Source organism: Castor canadensis, chromosome 8 (assembly GCF_047511655.1).
Source record: "Castor canadensis chromosome 8, mCasCan1.hap1v2, whole genome shotgun sequence".
NCBI classification, from domain to species: domain Eukaryota; kingdom Metazoa; phylum Chordata; class Mammalia; order Rodentia; family Castoridae; genus Castor; species Castor canadensis.
This window is the reverse complement of record NC_133393.1, coordinates 141,414,125-141,429,294: the sequence shown is the minus strand read 5'-3', so window position 1 is coordinate 141,429,294 and position 15,170 is coordinate 141,414,125. Positions and strand designations below refer to the sequence as shown.

The 15,170-nt window shown below is 44.5% G+C and overlaps 1 protein-coding gene across 8 annotated transcripts in view; it reads left to right on the top strand.

Annotated features, from left to right (window-relative positions):
• Positions 1–298: 298 nt before the first annotated feature.
• The window catches only part of Appl2 (adaptor protein, phosphotyrosine interacting with PH domain and leucine zipper 2), a 50,738-nt gene continuing 35,866 nt past the window's right edge, over positions 299–15,170 (top strand). For 2 of the 8 annotated variants that reach the window (XM_074084283.1, XM_074084289.1), the window contains exons 1-2: positions 302–531; positions 8,001–8,099. In XM_074084283.1, the coding sequence (XP_073940384.1) occupies positions 478–531; positions 8,001–8,099 (153 nt within the window). In that variant the 5' untranslated portion in view covers positions 302–477. Of the gene's footprint in view, positions 532–8,000; positions 8,100–11,251; positions 11,389–15,170 lie in introns of those variants that run through there. The other 6 variants (XM_074084286.1, XM_074084288.1, XM_020162379.2 and 3 more) reach the window with 5 other exon arrangements.

The window sequence follows — 15,170 nt, the reverse complement described above, 5'->3', positions numbered from 1 at the left end:
GCAAAATCTGTTCACTCTTATCTCCTTCCTCTCAAAGGTTTTCTGCATAATTGCAAGTAGATAAAACCTTATCTTTCCACCTTCGAGTTCCCCTTCTGAGGCTTTATATATGCATTGCTGATACAGGCATTGGGAAAACTGACCTTAACCGCGGAACCTAACACTCTGAGTCCGCGCAGCAGCGGGGCTGGCCTGTGGGGGTCCAGGAGTGGGAGCGGGCGGAAGCGTGGCCGCCACACTTCCGGTGGCCGGCCAGGAGCTCGCCACACTTCCTGTTGATCTGGCTTGGCCGGGGGCAGGGCAGGGCTGGGAGTAGGAGGGACCCGCGGGCAGGCGGCGGCCACTGGCGGGGCGTGTGCTCGTGCGGCTGCAGTGGGCGCGGAGCGTCGGCTGAGTCGCCTGAGCTCGGAGCGCCCTCGACTGTGGTGCCTCCCGCCCCACGTCCTTCCGTCACCCTCGGCCCCGCCGCGTCGCACCATGCCTGCCGTGGACAAGCTCCTGCTGGAGGAAGCGTTGCAGGACAGCCCCCAGGTACCTCCTGGGCTCGGGCCCCAGACCTGGGGTTGAGCCCCGGGACCCAGGCGCGAGTGCCCAGCGCCCCTTGGGAGGGGGCGGACCGGACCCCGCGTCCCCAGCCGGAGTCAGCGTGTCAACCTCCTCTCCCCCCGCCCACTGCCCCGGACAGATACCTTAACCCTTTTGTGCCTTTGTGTTGTCCTCTGTCAAGTCGGGGTGATAACAACTGTGCGCGCCTCTTAGGGTCGTTAGGAGAATTAAAGAAGTATTAGCAGACGAGATCAGGTAGAGTCAGGCGTCGGTTGCTTTATTACTCCTGCTCCCGGTGTGAGGAGACCTGGTGGACCTGAGGGTCAGAATGGAAAGCGGAGAGCCTGGGTCCTTTTCCCGCAGCCCGGGCCTCTCTTTGGCACTGTTTTCCATTTGTAAAGAGAAAATTGCAACACCTGCCCCACTTGTGATACGGGGAACTTCATTAGCACCCTGGAGAGGTAGGTTAATTTGGGGTGAAAGCCGGTGTGTGAATCTAGCAGAGGAGTACAGAATGACGTTAGTTCATCATTCAGCACATTTTCCCCAGGGGATCTTGGGTTCTCTTTTGCTTAATATACTCGCCCCTCTCACCTCTTTTCTTGGTTCTGTACTCCTGGCTTATTTAAATAAGTGTCCTTATTCCCTAGAGTCTCAACTCTTGGTAAATTAGAGTAAGATTAAGCTGTTTCACAGTTTTCCCCCTCTTTTGGGGTCCCCTTTTTTCCTTTGAATGAATTCCACTTCCCAGGATGATTCTTCCATAGACTTAACCACTCGGCATGTTCCCTTTCAGGATAAGTCAGAAGGGTTCTGTGTGCCTTGTGTCCTGTCTTGTGCTTCTTTCTTTTTCTTTCTTTCCTTTTTTTTTTTTCCTGGGAGGAGGGGGAGACTGGGGTTTGAACTCAGGGTTTTGAGCTTGCAAAGCAGGTGCTCTACCCCTTGAGCCACACTTCCAGCCCATTTTGTGCTGATTATTTTGGAGGTAGGGTCTCTGGAACTATTTGCTGGGTCTGGCCTCCAACCATGATCCTCCCAATCTCAGCCTCTTAAGTAGTAGGATTACAGGTGTGAGCCACTAGCACCCAGTTTGTGCTCATTTCTTTGTGATCCATGTTTAAGCAAGGAACTGTGAGCAAGCTAGGGTTTTTATTTATTTTTTTGCAAACTGGCCTCCACCTAACTAACTTTTCAAAGGTCTCTTTATATGGCTCTAGACTTCTGGTGTTTTAATCAGGCCAAAGTTTGTGGTAGAAGTGATTTCACTCATCCTCACATCTGTTGTGTGGGATCTGAACATATTGTGAAATCCGTAACACTCATTAGTGACCAGGATTTCCATATGCTCTGTAGTTGGGGTACAGAGGTACAAAATACATTGCTTTCCTAGCCTAACCTGGTAATGTGCGAGCCAGGTGAAGAGGTTGTACTGACTCTCCGTGTTGTCCTCACTGAAGGTTTTGCATCTCACATAGATGAATAGACTCTATTCTGAGTGGCCTAAAGGATTTGTTCAGTGACAAGGGACGAGTAAGGAGACCAGCAAATGAATTAGGAGACCTCGGGTGCAGTTCTGGCTCTAACACTAACTTATCATGTGATTTGGGCAAGTCACTTAATCCCCATCCTGTGGCTGGCTCAGTTTTCTCATCTGCGGAATCTCTACAGAATGAGAGCCATGGAGCAGATTATCTTCAAGGTGCTTCAGGGAAGCTTTAAATTGAGCTTGTGCATGGAAAAAGTTTAGCGGCATTGTCATTCCTATTTAATGTTCCTTTTAACGGCAGACATTTATTTGTCATTTGTTGAGACTTGGCTGTCCCCTCCAGGGGTTCTCTATGTGGTTGCTGTACAGATTAGAAGCTGGCTTCAAGAAGGTCTTTAATAATCGGCAGAGCATGTTTCTCATTGCCTCCTGCAACTTTACTGCAAGCAGACCCATAGGTTTGGACCTGGAGTGAACCTAATCCGGTTCTTCCCTTGTATGTGAAAAAATAAAAACATTAGTAAATGCCTGCTTACATCATGCATTTTATGTGCCAGGCAGTGTTCTAAATGCTTTACATGTATTAAGTCACTTAATGTTCCCAAAAGTCTTGTAAGGTAGGTCCTTTATTAAAATGACCAAGGGGGAGAGAAGCTGAATGACTTGCCCACGATTATACACTCTAAGGTGACAGAGTCAGGATTGGATCCTAGGCAACATGTATGTAAGGGGGATAATTGCTTAAGTTAGCACAGTAGCCTAGCACCTGATTTTTCTGTCATTGGTGACCAAAATGTTTCAATAGAAGGAAAAGATCCTATGAAACGGTCTGTTTGTTTTCTCTAGTTTTATGTAAAAGAGCTATCAGAGTTGCTTAAGTAACCTGGTTGCACAGGACTAATTAAATGGACACAAAAGCTTTTGTATTTGAACTTGAGCGACCCAAGAAGAGCTGAATGGAAGTTGACCTTGAGCACAGCTATACACTTCCTCCCTTTAGTGTGCAGTGCTGCACGTCATTGTAGGACTTGCCTATGTGCGTGCACGTGTATGTTTTCTTCTTATCTCTGATACATGAGAAGCAGAGTGTTTTAGGGGTGTAGAGATTCCCGCCCCCCCTCCCCACTGTTCGTGAACCTCTGCCCCTGGGCCCTGCTAGCTAGCTGCTGGGAATGTGACCAGAAACAAGATAAGCGGGTTTGCCCTTGACTGGCTCAGTCTGTTCCAGGGACAGGTAAGTAATGTAGCCATCCAGTGCAGTGTGAAGACCCCTAGGGTAGATAGGGACACAAATTCAGCTTTGAGCTCCAGCCACGCATCCTCCTTAGGGGCCTGTTCTCTTATCCTGTATGTTGTACACTTTTGAGATGAAGATGAAGCACTGTTGTTTGCTTTTTTGGGGTGTTTTGTTTTTTTCTTTGTTTCTTTCACAGTTAGCATAACGGGACCGGAGAAATGAAAAACTTAGTTCTGAGATGGAGCAGTGAGTGGCCCAGCTGGGAATAGCCCTCTTCAACCAAATCAGGCCTTCCTTTATGCAAGTGAGATGCCTCAAAACAATCTGGGAACCAGGTGCCAGTGACTCATGCCTGTAATCCTAGCTACTCAGGAGGAAGAGATAAGGAGGATCACGGTTCAAAGCCATCCTGGGCAAATAGTTCGTGAGACCCTATCTCAAAAAAAACCCTTCACAAGAAAAGGGCTGGCAAAATGTAGGCCCTGAGTTCGAGCCTCAGTACCACAAAAAAAAAAACATAACCTGGGTGGTTTTGTGTGACTTCATTGTGGAGGGGTTTTGTCCCATAGCTCTGTTTGTTTATAACACATTTTTCCTTTCACTTGACTTGGTTCTGCTAAATCATTTCTCTTCCTCTACCAAATTATGGGTTAAGAACTTCTTCTAATCTTAACTTAAAAATAATCAATGCTATTACTAGTTGGACCACTGCACAATGACATGCTATGGAGAGTGTGTAAGACTATTGATTGGGTAACCCCAGTTTGTTTAAGGTGAAAGAGTGACATGGAGTTGAGGCTCTATCCATAGAGTGCTTAGTGTTTTTTCTCTGGCCATGGATGGTCCTATGAGTGTGGGGTAGTAGAGAAATCATGGGATTCAAATCCTGAATTTGCCACTGTTACCTTTGACAGGTTATTTAACCTCTCTGAGCTTGTGTTTGGACGTGTGTGAGATGAGAATAAAAGTAGTTACTCAATTGAGTTGTTATGAAGAATAAATAACATATGTATAATAGCTCCATGCCTGCATGCCATAGTAACTCCATAAATGAGTGCTGCAGATGTTACACACCAGTGTCTTTTCTTTGTAGAATTTTGAGCAACTGGTGTGCTTTTATCTCCTTCCTTCTTTATGTCTTGGAATACTCTATTGGGGAAGTAGTATCAAAATTGTATGTTTTAAACTTATGTTTTAAGACAAAAAAGAAAGAAAGAAAGAACCCAAAACTCTCATGGTGTTCTCTGGCAGATGTCATAGATGAGAGGATGACAGTAGGATGATCAGAGAATCCACCTCCACTCAGCACTTGTCCTGGGCCTGCACCACAGAGCATGCTGGCTACTGAGACCCACCCTGCTAGTGAGGAGGCAGCCCCTGCAGTGGACCTGTGTTTACATCCTGGCCCTGCTGCTCCCCAGCAGTGGGAGGTGAAACAAGTATCTTACCTTTAGTGAGCCTCATAGCTGTAAAATGTGGTTAATGTAACTAGTATCTGCTTACAAAATTGTTAGATTAGATGAAGTGACAAATGTTTAGTGTCTAGCACAGTGTCTGGCACGTGAAGGTACAGGAGTGGTAGTTTACTTCCTTCTGCCACCTTTATGGAGGGCTTTTCATCCTACCACTCCCCTTCCAGTCTATTTTATTTGTAACAGTACTAAAAGCAATGAATAGGGTTCAGCAAATGGACATCAACATTATTTTAAAAATGAAGTAACTGTAATCCAGTTGTATCACTTCTCCTGCCCTGAAGCATGTTAATTATAAGAAAGATATTAAAATCATCATAAATGTTGATAGGATCCTTCTGCATTGAGCACCAGGAACACAGAAAGGTTCTCCACTGTCGATGATATTTCTAGGTAAGAGTGTGGTGTAGTGTTGAAATGGGGTCATATCCATAAGCACTTGCTGCCCTGTACATAAGAAGCAATCAAAGTTTATTATAATCTTCACAATCCACATCATTCCATCGCTGTGTGTTAGACATTGATAGGCACTTCACATGCATTCATTATCTCATTAACTCAGCAAATTAGTGTCAGAGCCCAAATGTGGACTCAGGACTGACTTGATCACCAGGTAACCCCGGATCCCTTGGCACTCTAAACCCCTGAAGAATGTGAAGTTGCTTCTCATCACCCTTGACTCTCAGTTCCAAGCACAGCATTTCAGCAGAGACTGCCTGAGGCCAGGGATGCAGGCACAGATGAACAGCTGTTGAAGGCCAGGCTACCTAGTGTGTGTTCTGAGAATTTAAAAAATTTTTTTAGTGGTTTTGGGGCTTGAACTCGGGGCTTGGTGCTTGCAAGGCAGGTGTTCTACGACTTGAGCCGTACCTTCAGTCCAGTTTTTAGCTCTGGTTATTTTGGAAGTGGGGTCTCATGAACTAGTTTCTCGGTCTGGCCTTGAACTGCAGTCTTCTGAATCTCAGCCTCCCAGGCAGCTAAGATTACAGGCATGACCCACTAGTGCCCAGCTCTGAGAACATTTTTAAACAGTAGTTTGTTTTTCTCATAAAAAGTATACTTTAAAGAGATGTCATATAGAATTCTAAATCAGCATTTTTACCTACTGGTTGTCATCCACTAGTGGATTATGAAATCCAGTGGTCACAATCATGGCTTTTGTATACAACTGGAGTAGAATAGAATAGGAAAAAGTGTGTATGCATTCTATTGATAAATATTGTTTGGCAAAAATTTTGTACAGGTTCTGGTGCAAAATGTATGTTATACTGTGGAGTTTAATTTTAGAAAGTTTGAAGAAGTAACACAAACTATACACTGTATGAGCTCTGTGGTCTTTTGTGCTCACTGAGAGCTGTTTAAAAATGGTTTTGTCATTGCCTTGAGGTTCTCCCTTGCTGAGGGTTAGTACCGAAGAGAGTCCATGGGTGATGGAGCGTGTGTTCTTAGCCTGGAAGACGCAGGCAAAGCAGGGTAACCACATGCTGCTGTGATGTGCGTGAGTTTGCAGAGCAAAGTCCAGGGTAGAGCTGATGGTAAGGGCTATGATCACAACGCCTATGTTTCTGCTCCAGTTTACTGGGGGTACTTGGGGCCCAGGGATGCTGGATGCAGCTGCAGATCAGGCCCTGAGGGGCAGGAGGCAGCATAACAGGGACTCTAGTCCCTGGGGTGGGGCAGCGCTATGGTGGCTCAGGCCCTATCAGGTGGGGCGCAATAGCAGTAAGGCCCTGGGATTGGCAGGATCCAGTGGCAACTCTTTTCTAACCTCTTAGCTAGAAAAAAATTTAAATTCATTTTCAGGAAATAATGAGCTATAATGAATTGCTCTTTGTAAAGCATTTTAGTGTGACCTCATTAAGGATACTTCTGTAATTTATGCTTCATCCCTTGCCTGATGGGTTATTTTCTGAACCAGAGATCCCATTATTGCTAATGTAGTATTTAAAATTCCCACTGTCCAGGCACTTTCATGAAAGTCCCACAAGTAGATGTATTGCTCATGTGACTCCTTGACCTTGCCACATATTCATACACTATGCAGGATATCAATACGCCTTTAGTGCTTAGTGTGTGTCTGGTGCTATACACAGAAATGACAGGAAATACTTCCAGTGAATGCTATTGCTCAGCTGTTCTCAGAGCACCAAGTTGGCTATCTTCCTGAGAGAAGTGAGCTGACATTCTGGTTGCTGTTTGAGTTTTGTGTCCAGAACTTCTACCAGTGGGCGGTGGGATATGTGTGTGAAGTTCTTGGGCACAAGTTGGTTGGATAAAATATGACCCAGAAACCCCATAAAAATTGACTATACTATGTTAAAAGGAAAGGATGACACATTCTGCATGACTGCCATGATTACAGAGAAGCAGGCAGCTGATCAGAACAGAATGATTGCATGCCAGCAGTGCTAGTAACCACACCCAGTGCACAGACCTGTCTGGCCTTGGATTCCCTTTATAGATTTGAAAGCAGAGGCCAGCCTTTTGAACAATTTTTTTTTTTTTTTTACTGGATGGCCTTTACTGGTACAAAGGTTGTTGAAGTCAGGGCATATGATGGCCGTTCAGTTCTTAATCTTTTTTTTTTTCCTCTCCATGCTGGTGATCAAACATGCTCTACCACTGGGTCACATCGCCAGCCCCAGTCTTTTGGGGGGGCATTTGAACTCAGAGCCTCATACTTCTCATGCTAGCTAGGTAGATGGTCAACTGCTTAAGCCATGTCTCCAGCCCTTTAAAGCTATTTTTTTTTCCTGGGGTTTGAACTTGGGGCCTTGCACTTGCTAGGCAGGTAATCTATCACTTGAGCCACCTGCCACCCAGCTCCATTCTTTTTTTTGGCACTGGGGCTTGAACTCAGAATCTACACCTTAAGCCACTCCACCAGCCCTTTTTTGTGATGGATGATAGATTTTTTTTTTTTAAAGATAGGGTGTTGCGAACTATTTGCCAAGGCTGGCTTTGAAACTACTGAGTAGCTAGGATTACAGGTATGAGCCACCGACGGCTGGCTCCCATTCTTAATCTTTTAAAAATTGACTTTTCTTCTCTGACCCTGATCCATTACACTCATCTTGCCCCTGCACTGTAGTGAAAGGGAGTTCTCAGTTCCAGTTCCAGTTCCAGGAATCACCGCATACTGGTATCATAGACGAAAGAGTAAACCTGAGAACCTCCAAGCCCCTTCCCTTTCCATTCCAGTTTGTGTGTGTGACTTCAACACCAAGGATTAGGACTAACCCCTTTTCTTTTCCTGCAGACCCGCTCCTTACTGAGTGTGTTTGAGGAGGATGCTGGCACTCTCACGGACTACACCAATCAGCTGCTGCAGGCCATGCAGCGTGTGTATGGAGCACAGGTACACCACTGCCCCTGCTCTCAGAGAATGGGAGACTGGAGTCAGGAGAAACCTCACTTAAAAATTTGAAATAAAATCAGAATTGTCTTTATCACTTCCCTTCTCCTCAAAAACTAAGGATAATTTTTGTTGTTTTGCAAAGAGTAATTTTCCTATAACGAGAACCAGTAGAGAGGGACCACATAGCTGCTTTTATTTTTTATTTTTTAATTCAACCTCAAAGGGAAACATTAGAGTCTCCTCTTTCCACTGTGAGTGGATTTAGTATCTTTTTTGGGGGGGGGGGTTCAGGGGTACAGGGGTTTGAACTCAGGGCCTTCACCTTGGGGCACTCCACCAGCCCAGTTTTTTGTGATGGGTTTTTCGAGATAGGGTCTGTTAAACTATTTGCCCAGGTTGGCTTTGAACTGCAATCCTCCTGATCGCTGCCTCCTGAGTAGCTAGGATTACAGGAGTGAGCCACCAGTGCCCGGCAGATTAGTGTCTTGAGAACTGCTCTTTGTCTTTGACATAAATGGGCAGTCTTGGATGTCAGTGTGGGAGGGTACAGATGTTTTTTCAAGGGCTTCCTGTGAAAAGACTGAGTCACAGTTCTGGAACTGTGGAGTGGCTTCTTTGTTTGAGGAACAAATATCTCCAGCTTGCAAACCCTTGGAAAATAAATTGCTGAGTAGCAAAGGCAAAGCTTTTTAAGACCAAGAAGTGCCATGTCTGTCATTTTCAAAGGGAATATTTATGAGTCACTTAAAAATAATTATGTTACACACCAAAATATTATGGTACTAATATTGATAATTTTCACTATTGATTCCTTGCCAACTTTAACCTTTATGTGTTAGTTTCTTGTTCTCATTGATTTCTAAAGATTTAAGTACCATATTTAGTAGTACATAGTGCTCACTAATTATGTAGAGTCATTATCACAGAACTCTAATACTGATTATTGCTCACTGTCTTGTTAGTCAGCCATTCATCCATGGGAAGAAGTCTCAGTCCTTGCCATTGGGGAGCTTGCAGTTAGGGTTGGGAAACAGATGATTACCAGCAAGTGCTGGAGGAGGAGGGTCTCCTCACCCAGGGGAATTGCATTTGTGTGTTAGTCAGTTTTCTGTCACTGAGGCAAAATACCTTAGAAAATCAACTTAAAAGGAAGAATGGTTTATTTTGCTCACAGTTTCAGTTTTCAGTCCATGGTCACTTGACCATTGCCTTGGACCTGTGGTAAGACAGTATATTGTGGTAGTGAGGAGTGTGTTGTAGAGGACGGTGCCCACTTCTTGGTGGCCAGGAAAAAAAAGAGAGAGAGAAAGGGATAAGAGTCCCAATAACCCCCTTAAGCATGCCCCCAATGACCTAACTTCCTTCTACCAGGCTCCACTTCTTCAAGGTTCCATTACCTCCCAGTAGTGCAACTGGTGACTAGGCCTTTAGCATGTGGGCCTTTGGGGGCCATTTCAGATTCAAACCACAGTAACTGGACACCCAGAAAGAGGGTGGTTGTGAGTACTTCATTGCTTCTAGGCAGTTTCAGGGCCTTCTGGACAGGTTATTTCATTTAGATTCCCTAGCTACCTGTGAGGTGGGCGTTGTTGTTATTCTCACGACATTGATCAGGAGACTAAGGTCTTGGATAGTGAGTAACTTGCCCAGATCTACCCAGCTAATGCACGAGAGCAAGTGGGTTGAAGCTGCAGCTCAAACTCTTCACTTTACCCGTGGGGTGGAGGCCCACGGATAAACTAGGGTAAACTAGGGAAGAGGCAACAGAAATGGAATGAAGTGAATGGGTGTCGGAGGAATTGAGGCAGAGTGGCTATGGACTGGGTATGAAACAGTCAAGTGAGTGAAGGGTGAATCAAGAACAGTGGGAGAGAATGGGCAATGGGAACAGAGGCATGATTGGGTAGGAGAAATAACTCCTTACATTTTGCATCACAGTAGGAAAACTGTTTGAAAACAATTAATTTAATATTTCAAAATAGCTAGTAGAGAAATTTTTGCATGCTCCCAACACAAAGTAATGATAAATGTCTGAAGTGATGAGTATTTATGAGGTGATGAGATCAAGGCCACTTACCTTGATCTGATCATTATACATTATACACATGTATTGAAATGTCACAGTGTTCCCCATAAATGTGTGCTATGTGTCAATTAAAAATAAAAACAGTTTTAAAGGGGAAGAGTGACACCTAGGCCTTTGACTTGAACAACTGGGCGGGTAGATGATAGAACATGGGAAGAGGAGCAGGGCATGTGTGCCCATGTAAGTGTGCACAAGCATATGGATGTATGTATTTGGCAGGATTGCCCTACATAATTCATTCGCTCTCTCTCTGGTGACATTGAGGATTGAACTCAGGGCCTTGGTTTCTTAGGCAGGCGCTCTACCACTCGAGCCACATCTCAAGTCCTTTTGTTTTTTTAGTTTTTCAGATGGGGTCTTGTGTTATTGCCCAGGTGACCTTGGACCGTAGTACTCCTCCCCCCTCCTCCCGAGTAACGGGGATTATAGGCATGCACCCCATGCATAATACTGGTCATAATTCTCTCTTGAAACCAAGTTTCAAGGTGTCCATAGGTCATCAAAGTGAGGAGAGCGCTCCTGTTGAAAGTTGATCGAAGAGTTCAGGGGTAGAGATCTAAACAAACTGCAGTGTTGTGCCAGTGTGACTTACTAATTAGAAGCAGTTTTAATTTCCAAAAGAATTGTATGTTCATTTGTGATTTTGCTTGCAGGTTTATTAAGATGTTCAGAATTTGGGAACATGAGTACTTTATCAGTTTTCAGTTTGAAGCTCTGATTATTTGTATTGTATGCTTTTGTATTTTTTTCCTAAAAATTCCAAATTTAAGAAAATAGACACTTTTGACTGGATGTGTATATGAATTTGCTTGCTTCTCTGTAATTTCATAGTTGTCATTAAGTGATTTGGCTTCTATTTTGAAAGCTTGAAAACCCCAAGACTTAAAGGACTGTGTGTCTGTTACTCCCTAGAGTTTCTGTTTTGCTTCCCTGTCTGTCAGAACCATTTAGTTGAAACACTCTCTTACACATTTTTTTTCCTTTGAGCCGATAAAATACATTTTGCCAAACTTAAGTAGGTCTTGCATTACAGGAGGCTGGGACCCGGCTTTAATTCACAGCACATGATCACCACGTGGATTCTTCTCTGGCCAGAAACTTCCTGCCTGGTGTTTGGCAGCAGAGGCTGTGAAACCGTTGGTCAGTGTGGTGCTGTGCGCTCAGCGACAGTCTGACAGTGCGTGACTTGCCGCATCCAGAGTGGTAGGGGCAGGGCCAGCTGGGCTTTGGGTCTATTTGAAAGCTTGCAGGTTGTGTTGTAATTCTTTTTAATTTAAAAAAGGCAATTTTTCTGAATCTTCTTTGACCCATTTGCTTTGATATATGTATATTTTTAAGATAGTAATGCTTCTTGCTGTTTTCATCCAACTCTTTTCCCTGAGTTGTGTTTTCTTGGTTTTATATCATGTTATTCCTTAAATACCTTATGCTTAGACATTCTAAATTACAGTTTTATAAGTTCATTTTAAAAAACAGGCACTTAAGCCGTTTGTGGTGGTACATGCCTGTAATCCCAGAACTCATGAGACTGAGGCAGGAGGATCAGTATAGTCTGGGCTACATAGTGAGTTCAAAGCCAACTGGGGCTACACAGTGAGACCCTGTCTCAATAAACAAAACAAAATAAAACAACAACAAAAAGCAGACACTTAGCAAGGCTTAATTTTTCATTATTATATTTTAAGAACCAGGTTTATGCTACAGAGAAATGTTTAGCAAAGGTATTTTAGTCAGGCTACATGGTGGATTTCTGGATTGTGATATTGTTGATGTCCTTCTGCCCTTAATTTTAGAAAGGAAAATCGAGAAAAATGGGATAATGTTCTGAGAGCAGTTTTCCTTATTGTGGTTGGTTCCAGGGGAATTTTAAGTTTGTTTATTTGGCCTAAGCTCTGGAGTGAAGCTGCTGGCTGTCAGTGATTTTCAGCATGGTCAGCAGCAGTCACTGGAGCCACATCTCCTCTCAGCTGTTACATATGCCTTTGCACACGGTGGGAACGAAGTCCTCCACTGTGGATCATTTGAAGGATGGAAGCTGTGGACATTTCAGTGCATTAACAAAGCAGAGACTGGTCACCTAGAAAGTGCCACTGTTTTTCAAATTACTGGCTAAATGAGTTTAAAACTTCACTGGTGTCTGAATAGGCAGACATAAGCAGTTCAGTTTGCACAAATTCTGCATTCAGTGCATTTGATACAATACTTGTTTTGAGTCTGCATATCTGCCATAATTTTGATTTTTCCTAAAAAGGTTTAACCTGTTTTTAATCTTTTAAAATAGATTTATTAGGCCTTTACAATGAAATTTGCTTCATACCTCTTCTCCTCACAGCTGTTGAGCTAAGAGATCAGGGCCAAGTGGATGAGGTTTCTGACCATGGGCAGGAAGGGTGGCTGCCCCTGGAGGAATAAAACCTAGCAATTCTTGTAACCTGTCTTTCCTCTCCAATGGATGACAAGCCTCTGGGGTTGTTGTCTTTCATCTGGATGGAATGTTTTGTTTTGTTTTGCTTTTTTTTTTTTTTTTTTGATGGTACTAGGGTTTGAACTCAGGGCTTCCCGCTTGCTAGGCAGGTGCTCTTCTGCTTGAACCATAGCTACACCCCTTTTTGCTCCAGTTATTTTGAAAATAGGGTCTTGCTTTTTGCCCAGGCCAACCCGGACTGTGATCCTTTTATTTCACACTTCCTGTGGTCACTGGGATGACAGATAGGTGTCACCACACCCAGCTTTTTCCCCATTGGGATGGTATCTCACAATTTTTTTTTTTTTTTTTTTTGGCCAAGCTAGCCTGGAACCAGGATCCTCCTGATCTCAGCCTCAGAAGTAGCTTGGATTACAGGCACGAGCCACCAGTGCCCAGCTAAGGTGGAATTTGTGAAGTGAGAACTGTGGTTAAGACTTGTTCACTTCCCTGAGGAAAGCAGTTTACTCCAGCATGGTCACACCTCTACAGCCCGTCTTAACCAAGCCTGATGGAGTACAGAGCTACTGAACCCATGGCTGATCTTAAAGTCAAGGTCCTAAAAGCCCAAATTGGAGGTGGAAATAGTGTATTCCAAAATTGGGGCAAAGACAGTGGGGAGAACTAATAATTCCAAGGGACAATATGCAGAAATTTGGTATAATAAAGTAAAAATTATTTCCTTAAATGATATATGCACACATGTGTGCATGTGTGTGTTGTATAATACATATATTTTATATATCTAATACATATGTAGTACATAAATCAAGCTAAACAAGTTAATGCATCTGCTGGGAAACAAAATGAGAATAGTGGCATCCAGGGAGCAAGCTTGTGAGAGGAGCTGGAGAAGCCTCCGGGAGGCAGATGGAGTTGTAATGAGAACAGAGCCGTCATCTATTAGACACAGGGGAGTGACACACACTAAGTAGGCATCCTAGCGTCAGGCATCCACTTGTGCTATCTCATTTAGCTTTCAGAACAGAGGCGTGGGATTATTATAGTTTGTGTTTTCAGATGAGGAAATGAAGATGCAGGGAGCTTGTGGAGCTTGCCTAAAGCCATGCAGCTGATGAGCACCAGAACCAGTGCTTGAATTCAGGTCTTTGACTGCAAAGCCTGTCCTCACTCTAGAGCATGATGCTGTGCCCTGTCACACACTGGTCTCCAAATGGCAGCAGAGACTAGGGAGGCAGGAGCTTTCAGAGGTTCTTGTCAGTATAGAAGAACAAGCCCTGTGTTTCAGCCTAACAGCTGAGGAGCTGCTAGAGGTGGGATCCAGTTCCTGTTCCTGTCCCTGTGTAACTTGTTTCCTTAATGCTTTTCCAAATTGTTTTAATCAGTGCATTTTAGCAGCTCTGACAAACAGTCAAACTGAGGTTTATTTATGTGCTGGAGACTGAGAGGAAATATATAGCTTAAGGTCTGAGGGAATGGGACCTGAGTGGTCTTTGGAAACAACTTTACAGTCCTGTCTTCCTGTGCTTGGCTGACCTGTGGTCTACAGCTTCCCTTTGTACTGGCTCTGAAGACCTTTATAATGGTGAGACTGTTCTGGGCAAGGGTCACTCTTTTAGCTACAGGGTTGAGGATATAACCTTGGTATGAATTCCAGTCTTGACTTGGCCACTTGCTGTGTGACCTTGGGCAACTCAAGTCACTCCATTGCCTGAGTGCTCTTATCCACTAAACCAGACCGTGCAATACCCACCCCATAGGGACGCAGTGAGGGTTAGTAGAGCTAATGCCTGGGAAGTGCTCAGATCATTCCCTGGCGCAGTGTTAAGAGACATTTTGCTAAGTCCTGTAGTAGTAACTGGTCTCCAGGCCACATGCCTCAGGGCCAGCCTAGTGCATAGCCACTTTTCTACCCTTGGTTCCTGCGCAGCACGGTCTGCTCACAGAGCCCCCTTGACACCATCCTCCTTTAGTGGCCATGACAGGCCCTCTCCTGGCTCTCCTCCTAGCTTATGCTCATTGTTCTTGGTTGTTCTCCTCTGTTGCCCTTATGCTGTCTGCCCCTGATTCCTGCCCAAATTCCTATGGAAATCCTTCTCCAGTTGGTTTCTATTTGACCCTAGGCAAGATGGCTTTAGTGGCAGCCTGGCTGTTCCTGAATCTGATTCTAGGGGTCTCTTTCTGAACTGTTCATCTTTATTCCAAATGACTTTTGCCTATTGTCACAGTAGGTTGTTCTGTTACAGGTCTGTCTTTGGGAAGATACCTACCCCTTCAATTCTCCCTCCATGCTGCAGGTACATTGGTCCTGTCAAAGCATCTCCCTTCTCCTCCCTTTCATAAGATGCTTCTGTGGCAAAGGGTAAAACCCCTCAGCAGGTGTGTGTCTGCTGTTCAGAATGTGCCAGGCCTCCATCTGCACTGGGCTCTGTTAGGACTCCCCATTAGCCCCTTGTCCTGGTGCATGCCCTTCCTGGCCTTGGAGTCTGACTTTTAGTCTGAGGAGACCTCTGACAGAGAGTCCATAAAGGTACAAGGAATCCCATCAGGACACTGTAAG